A 9,020-nucleotide genomic window follows, 5' to 3' on the forward strand; every position below is an offset into this window, starting at 1 on the left:
GGCACATATTTTGTTGTCAGTTCACGTATCATGTTATCAGTGGCACTTTTGTCAGTGGCACGTATCATGTTATCAGTGGCACGTATCTTGTTGTCAGTGGGACGTATCGTGTTGTCGGTGGCACGTATCTTGTTTTCAGTGGCACGTATCTTGTTGTCAGTGGCACGTATCATGTTATCAGTGGCACTTTTGTCAGTGGCACGTATCATGTTATCAGTGGCACGTATCCTGTTGTCAGTGGCACGTATCCTGTTTTCTGTGGCACAGATCTTGCTATCAGTGGCACGTTTTTCAATAGCACGTATCATGTTTTCCGTGGTACGTTTTTTGTTGTTTGTGGACGTATCTTGTTGTCGGTGGCACGTATCTTGTTGTCAGATGCACGAATCTTGTTGTCAGTGACATGTATCTTGTTGTCAGTGGCACGTATCATGTTGCCAGTGGCACGTATCTTGTTGTCAGTGGCACGTATCATGTTGCCAGTGGCACGTATCTTGTTGTCAGTGGGATGTATCATGTTTTCAGTGGCATGTATCATGTTGTCATTGGCATGTATCATGTTGTCAGTGGCACGTATTTTGTTGTCAGTAGCATGTATTATGTTGTCAGTGGCATGTATGATGTTGTCACTGGCATGTATCATTTTGTCTGTGGAACGTATCATGTTGTCATTTGCACGTATCTTGTGGTCAGTGGCACATATCATGTTGTCAGTGGCAAGTATCATGTTGTCACTGATATGTATCATTTTGTCTGTGGCACGTATCTTGTTGTCAGTGGGATGTATCTTGTTTTCAGTGGCACATATCTTGTTGTCAGTGGCACGTATCATATTGTCAGTGGCATGTATCATGTTGTCTGTGGTATGTATTATTTTGTCTTTGGCATGTATCCTGTTGTAAGTGGCACGTATCTTGTTATCATTGGCACGTTTGTCAGTGGCATGTATCATGTTGTCAGTGGCACGTATCTTGTTGTCATTGGGACGTATCGTGTTGTCGGTGGCACGTATCTTGTTGTCAGTGGCACATATCTTGTTGTCAGTGGCACGTATCATGTTATCAGTGGCACGTTTGTCAGTGGCACGTATCATATTGTCAGTGGCACGTATCTTCTTGTCCGTGGGACGTATCGTGTTGTCGGTGGCACGTATCTTGGTTTTATTGCCACGTATCTTGTTGTCAGTGGCACGTATCATGTTATCAGTGGCATTTTTGTCAGTGGCACGTATCATGATATCAGTTGCAGGTATCCTGTTGTCAGTGGCACGTATCCTGTTTTCTGTGGCACATATCTTGCTATCAGTGGCACGTTTTTCATTGGCACTTATCATGTTTTCAGTGGCACGTATCTTGTTGTCAGTGGCACGTATCATGTTGTCAGTGACACGTATCTTGTCAGTGGCACGTTTGTCAGTAGCACGTATCATGTTGTCAGTGGCACGTATCTTGTTGTCAGTGGCACGTATCATGTTGTCAGTGGCACGTATCTTTTTGTCAGTGGGATGTATCTTGTTTTCAGAGGCATGTATCTTGTTGTCAGTGGCATGTATCATGTTGTCACTGGCATGTATCATTTGGTCTGTGGCACGTATCATGTTATCAGTGGCACGTATCATGTTATCAGTGGCATGTATCTTGTTATTAGTGGCACGTATCCTGTTGTCAGTGGCCCGTATCCTGTTTTCAGTGGCACATATCTTGTTATCAGTGGCATGTTTTCAATAGCACGTATCATCTTGTCAGTGGCACGTATCAGGTTGTCAGTGGAATATATCTTGTTGTCAGTGGCACGTATCATGTTGTCAGTGGCACGTATCAGGTTGTACGGGAACGTAACAGGTTGTCAGTAGCATGTATCAGGTTGTCAGTGGCACGTATCATGTTGTCATTGGCACGTATCAGGTTTTCAGTGGCACGTATCCTGTTGTCAGTGGCACATATATTGTTGTCATTGGCACGTATCATTTTGTCAGTGGCATGTATCTTGTTGTCTGTGGCACGTGTCATGGTGTCAGTGGAACGTATCATGTTGTCAGTGGCACGTATCTTGTTGTCAGTGGGAAATATCGTGTTGTCGGTGGCACGTATCTTGTTGTCAGTGGCACGTATCTTGTTGTCAGTGGCACGTATCATGTTTTCAGTGGCACGTTTGTCAGTGGCACGTATCATGTTATCAGTGGCACGTATCCTGTTGTCACTGGCACGTATCCTGTTTTCTGTGGCACATATCTTGCTATCAGTGGCACGTTTCTCAATAACATGTATTATGTTTTCAGTGGCACGTATTTTGTTGTCAGTGGGATGTATCTTGTTTTCAGTTTCATGAATCTTGTTGTCAGTGGCATGTATCATGTTGTCAGTGGCACGTATCTTGTTGTCAGTGGCACATATCATGTTGTCAGTGGCATGTATCATGTTGTCACTGGCATGTATCATTTTGTCTGTGGCACGTATCATGTTATCAGTGTCACGTATCTTGTTATCAGTGGCATGTATCTTGTTATCAGTGGCACGTATTCTGTTGTCAGTGGCACGTATCCTGTTTTCAGCGGCACATATCTTGTTATCAGTGGCATGTTTTCAATGACATGTATCATCTTGTCAGTGGCACGTATCAGGTTGTCAGTGGCATGTATCATGTTGTCAGTGGCATGTATCATGTTGTCAGTTGCACGTATCAGGTTGTAAGGGCACGTATCAGGTTGTCAGTAGCATGTATCAGGTTGTTAGTGGCACGTATCATGTTGTCAGTGGCACGTATCAGGTTTTCAGTGGCACGTATCCTGTTGTCAGTGGCACGTGTCTTGTTGTCAATGGCACGTATCATTTTGTCAGTGGCATGAATCTTGTTGTCAGTGGCACGCATCATGGTGTGAGTGGAACATATCTTGTTGTCTGTGGCATGTATCTTGTTATCAGTGGCACGTATCTTGTGGTCAGTGGCACGTATCTTGTGGTCAGTGGCACGTATCTTGTGGTCAGTGGCACGTATCATAGTGTCAGTGGCACGTGTCTTATTGTCAGTGGATTGTATCTTGTTGTCAATGGCACGTATCATGGTGTCAGTGGCACGTATCTTGTTGTCAGTGGCATGTATCTTGTTGTTAGTGGAATGTATCTTGTTGTCTGTGGCACGTATTATGCTGTCAGTGGCATGTATCTTGTTGTCAGTGTCACGTATCATGTTGTCAGTGGCACATATCTGGTTGTCAGTGGCATGTACCTGTTGTCAATGGCACGTATCATGGTGTCAGTGGCACGTATCATGTTGTCAGTGGCACGTATCATGTTGTCAGTGGCACGTATCATGCTGTCAGTGGCACGTATCCTGTTGTTGGTGGCACGTATCATGCGGTCAGTGGCACGTATCTTGTTGTCAGTGGCACGTATCTTGTTGTCAGTGGCACGTATCCTGTTTTCAGCTTCACATATCTTGTTATCAGTGGCATGTTTTCAATGGCATGTATCATCTTGTCAGTGGCACGTATCAGGTTGTCAGTGGCATGTATCATGTTGTCAGTGGCATGTATCATGTTGTCAGTTGCACGTATCAGGTTGTAAGGGCACGTATCAGGTTGTCAGTAGCATGTATCAGATTGTCAGTGGCACGTATCATGTTGTCAGTGGCACGTATCAGGTTTTCAGTGGCACGTATCCTGTTGTCAGTGGCACGTGTCTTGTTGTCAATGGCACGTATCATTTTGTCAGTGGCATGAATCTTGTTGTCAGTGGCACGCATCATGGTGTGAGTGGAACATATCTTGTTGTCTGTGGCATGTATCTTGTTATCAGTGGCACGTATCTTGTGGTCAGTGGCACGTATCATAGTGTCAGTGGCACGTGTCTTATTGTCAGTGGAATGTATCTTGTTGTCAATGGCACGTATCATGGTGTCAGTGGCACGTATCTTGTTGTCAGTGGCATGTATCTTGTTGTTAGTGGCATGTATCTTGTTGTCTGTGGCACGTATCATGTTGTCAGTGGCATGTATCTTGTTGTCAGTGTCACGTATCATGTTGTCAGTGGCACATATCTGGTTGTCAGTGGCATGTACCTGTTGTCAATGGCACGTATCATGGTGTCAGTGGCAGGTATCGTGTTCTCAGTGGCACCTATCTTGTTGTCGGTGGCACGTATCATGCTGTCAGTGGCATGTATCTTGTTATCAGTGGAATTTATCTTGTTATCAGTAACACATATCTTGTTATCAGTGGCACGTATCTTGTTGTCAGTGGTACCTATCAGGTTGTCAGTAGCACCTATCAGGTTGTCAGTGGCACGTATTTTCTTGTCAGTGGCACGTATCTTCTTGTCAGTGGCACCTATGTTGTTGTCAGTGGCACGTATCGTGTCGTCAGTTGCAAGTATCTTCTTGTCAGTGGCATGTACCTTGTTGTCAGTGGCATGTATCTTGTTGTCAGTGGCATGTATCTTGTTGTCAGTGTCACGTATCATGTTGTCAGTGGCACATATCTGGTTGTCAGTGGCATGTATCTGTTGTCAATGGCACGTATCATGTTGTCAGTGACACGTATCATGTTGTCAGTGGCATGTATCATGTTGTAAGTGGCACGTTTCATGTTGTCAGTGGCACGTATCCTGTTGTTGGTGGCACGTATCATGCGGTCAGTGGCACATATCTTGTTGTCAGTAGCTCAGTGGCACGTGTCTTGTTGTCAGTGGCATGTATCTTGTTGTCAGTGGCACGTATCTTGTTGTCAGTGGCTCAGTGGCACGTGTCTTGTTGTCAGTGGCATGTATCTTGTTGTCAGTGGCACGTATCTTGTTGTCAGTGGCATGTATCTTGTTGTCAGTGGCATATATCTTGTTGTCAGTGGCATGTATCTTGTTGTCAGTGGCATATATCTTGTTGTCAGTGGCAGGTATCTTGTTGTCAGTAGAACGTATCTTGTTGTCAGTGGCAGGTATCGTGTTCTCAGTGGCACGTATCTTGTTGTCGGTGGCACGTATCTTCTTGTCAGTGGCACGTATCCTGTTGTCAGTTGCTCGTATCTTCTTGTCAGTGGCATGTACCTTGTTGTCAGTGGCATGTATCTTGTTGTCAGTGGCATATATCTTGTTGTCAGTGGCAGGTATCTTGTTGTCAATGCCACGTATCTTGTTGTCAGTGGCACGTGTCTTGTTATCAGTGTCATGTGTCTTTTTGTCAGTGGCACGTATCTTGTTATAATCAGCACATATCCTGTTTTCAGTTGCACGTATTTTGTAATCAGTGCCACGTATCTTGTTATCAGTGGCATGTATCTTGTTATCAGTGGCACGTTTCTTGTTGTCAGTGGCATGTATTATGTTGTCAGTGACAAATATCTTGTTATTAGTGGCACGTTTGTCAGTGGCACGTATCATGTTGTCAGTTGTACTTATCTTGTCGTCAGATGGACGTATCTTGTTGTCTGTGGCCCGTATCTTGTTGTCAGTGGCACGTATCTTGTTTTCAGTGACACGTATCTTGTTGTCAGTGGCACATTTGTCAGTGGCATATATCGTTTTGTCAATGGCACGTATCTTGTTGTCAATGGCACGTATCATGTTGTCAGTGGCACGTATCTTGTTGTCAGTGGGAAGTATCTTGTTATCAGTGACACGTATCTTGTTGTCAGTGGCACGTATCATATTGTCAGTGGCATGTATCATGTTGTCTGTGGCATATATCATTTTGTCTTTGGCATGTATCCTGTTATCAGTGGCACGTATCTTGTTATCATTGGCACGTTTGTCAGTGGCATGTATCATGTTGTCAGTGGCACGTATCTTGTTGTCAGTGGGACGTATCATGTTGTCGGTGGCACGTATCTTGTTGTCAGTGGCACATATCTTGTTGTCAGTGGCATGTATCATGTTATCTGTGGCACTTTTGTCAGTGGCACGTATCATGTTGTCAGTGGCACGTATCTTGTTGTCAGTGGGACGTATCGTGTTGTCGGTGGCACGTATCTTGTTGTCAGTGGCACGTATCATGTTGTCAGTGGCACGTATAATGTTATCAGTGGCACTTTTGTCAGTGGCACGTATAATGTTATCAGTGGCACGTATCCTGTTGTCAGTGGCACGTATCTTGTTTTCAGTGGCACATATCTTGCTATCAGTGGCACGTTTCTCAATGGCATGTATCATGTTTTCAGTGGCATGTATTTTGTTGTTAGTGGGACGTATCTTGTTGTCTGTGGCACGTATCTTGTTGTTACTGGCACGAATCTTGTTGTCAGTGACACGTATCTTGTTGTCAGTGGCACGTTTGTCAGTGGCACGTATCATGTTGTCAGTGGCACGTATCTTGTTGTCAGTGGCACGTATCATGTTGTCAGTGGCACGTATGTTGTTGTCAGTGGAATGTATCTTGTTTTCAGTGGCATGTATCTTGTTGTCAGTGGCACGTATCATGTTGTCAGTGGCATGTATCATGTTGTCACTGGCATGTATCATTTTGTCTGTGGCACGTATCATGTTGTCAGTGGCATGTACTTTGTTGTCAGTGGGATGTATCTTGTTTTCAGTGGCATGTATCTTGTTGTCAGTGGCATGTATCATGTTGTCAGTGGCACGTATCTTGTTGTCAGTGGCACGTATCATGTTGTCTGTGGCACTTATCATGTTGTCACTGGCATGTATCATTTTGTCTGTGGCACGTATCTTGTTGACAGTGGTACGTATCTTGTTATCAGTGACACGTATCTTGTTGTCAGTGGCACATTTCTCAGTGGCAAATATCGTTTTGTCAGTGGCACTTATCTTGTTGTCAATGGCAAGTATCATGTTGTCAGTGGCACGTATCTTGTTGTCTGTGGGAAGTATCTTGTTATCAGTAGCAAGTATCTTGTTGTCAGTAGCACGTATCATGTTTTCAGTGGCACGTATCTTGTTGTCAGTGGCACGTACCATATTGTCAGTGGCATGTATCATGTTGTCTGTGGCATGTATCATTTTGTCTTTCTTATGTATCCTGTTGTAAGTGGAACGTATCTTGTTATCATTGGCACGTTTGTCAGTGGCATGTATCATGTTGTCAGTGGCACGTATCTTGTTGTCAGTGGGACGTATCGTGTTGTTGGTGGCACGTATCTTGTTGTCAATAGCACATATCTTATTGTCAGTGGCACGTATCATGTTATCAGTTGCACTTTTGTCAGTGGCACGTATCATGTTGTCAGTGGCACGTATCTTGTTGTCAGTGGGAAATATCGTGTTGTCGGTGGCACGTATCTTGTTGTCAGTGGCACGTATCTTGTTGTCAGTGGCACGTATCATGTTATCAGTGGCACGTTTGTCAGTGGCACGTATCATGTTATCAGTGGCACGTATCCTGTTGTCACTGGCACGTATCCTGTTTTCTGTGGCACATATCTTGCTATCAGTGGCACGTTTCTCAATAACATGTATCATGTTTTCAGTGGCACGTATTTTGTTGTTATTGGGACGTATCTTGTTGTCGGTGGTGGTGTCTTGTTGTCAGTGGCACGAATCTTGTTGTCAGTGACACGTATCTTGTTGTCAGTGGCACGTTTGTCAGTGGCACGTATCATGTTGTCAGTGGCACGTATCTTGTTGTCATGTGGCACATTTGTCAGTGGCAAAATCGTTTTGTCAGTGGCACGTATCTTGCTGTCAATGGCACGTATCATGTTGTCAGTGGCACGTATCTTGTTGTCAGTGGGAAGTATCTTGTTATCAGCAGCACGTATCTTGTTGTCAGTAGCACGTACCATGTTTTCAGTGGCACATATCTTGTTGTCAGTGGCACGTATCATATTGTCAGTGGCATGTATCATGTTGTCTGTGGCATGTATCATTTTGTCTTTGGCCTGTATCCTGTTGTAAGTGGCAGGTATCTTGTTATCATTGGCACGTTTGTCAGTGGCATGTATCATGTTGTCAGTGGCACGTAACTTGTTGTCAGTGGGACGTATCGTGTTGTTGGTGGCACGTATCTTGTTGTCAATAGCACATATCTTAATGTCAGTGGCACGTATCATGTTATCAGTTGCACTTTTGTGAGTGGCATGTATCATGTTGTCAGTGGCACGTATCTTGTTGTCAGTGGGAAATATCGTGTTGTCGGTGGCACGTATCTTGTTGTCAGTGGCACGTATCTTGTTGTCAGTGGCACGTATCATGTTATCAGTGGCACGTTTGTCAGTGGCACGTATCATGTTATCAGTGGCACGTATCCTGTTGTCACTGGCACGTATCCTGTTTTCTGTGGCACATATCTTGCTATCAGTGGCACGTTTCTCAATAACATGTATCATGTTTTCAGTGGCACGTATTTTGTTGTTATTGGGACGTATCTTGTTGTCGGTGGCACGTATCATGTTGTCAGTGGCACGTATAATGTTATCAGTGGCACTTTTGTCAGTGGCACGTATAATGTTATCAGTGGCACGTATCCTGTTGTCAGTGGCACGTATCTTGTTTTCAGTGGCACATATCTTGCTATCAGTGGCACGTTTCTCAATGGCATGTATCATGTTTTCAGTGGCATGTATTTTGTTGTTAGTGGGACGTATCTTGTTGTCTGTGGCACGTATCTTGTTGTTACTGGCACGAATCTTGTTGTCAGTGACACGTATCTTGTTGTCAGTGGCACGTTTGTCAGTGGCATGTATCATGTTGTCAGTGGCACGTATCTTGTTGTCAGTGGCACGTATCATGTTGTCAGTGGCACGTATGTTGTTGTCAGTGGAATGTATCTTGTTTTCAGTGGCATGTATCTTGTTGTCAGTGGCACGTATCATGTTGTCAGTGGCATGTATCATGTTGTCACTGGCATGTATCATTTTGTCTGTGGCACGTATCATGTTGTCAGTGGCATGTACTTTGTTGTCAGTGGGATGTATCTTGTTTTCAGTGGCATGTATCTTGTTGTCAGTGGCATGTATCATGTTGTCAGTGGCACGTATCTTGTTGTCAGTGGCACGTATCATGTTGTCTGTGGCACTTATCATGTTGTCACTGGCATGTATCATTTTGTCTGTGGCACGTATCTTGTTGACAGTGGTA

General features: G+C 44.3%; 1 protein-coding gene across 1 annotated transcript; it reads right to left on the minus strand.

Annotated features, from left to right (window-relative positions):
• Nucleotides 1-3,887: 3,887 nt before the first annotated feature.
• LOC138373471 (golgin subfamily A member 6-like protein 22) lies at nt 3,888-7,163 on the minus strand. The gene is made up of 4 exons (XM_069339682.1): nt 6,900-7,163; nt 4,863-5,570; nt 4,057-4,433; nt 3,888-3,909 (listed from the first exon to the last, which is right to left on the minus strand). The coding sequence occupies exons 1-4, from the start codon at nt 7,161-7,163 to the stop codon at nt 3,888-3,890; spliced, it is 1,371 nt and encodes a 456-aa protein (XP_069195783.1).
• Nucleotides 7,164-9,020: the final 1,857 nt, after the last annotated feature.

Source organism: Procambarus clarkii, chromosome 42, assembly GCF_040958095.1.
Source record: "Procambarus clarkii isolate CNS0578487 chromosome 42, FALCON_Pclarkii_2.0, whole genome shotgun sequence".
Lineage (NCBI taxonomy): Eukaryota > Metazoa > Arthropoda > Malacostraca > Decapoda > Cambaridae > Procambarus > Procambarus clarkii.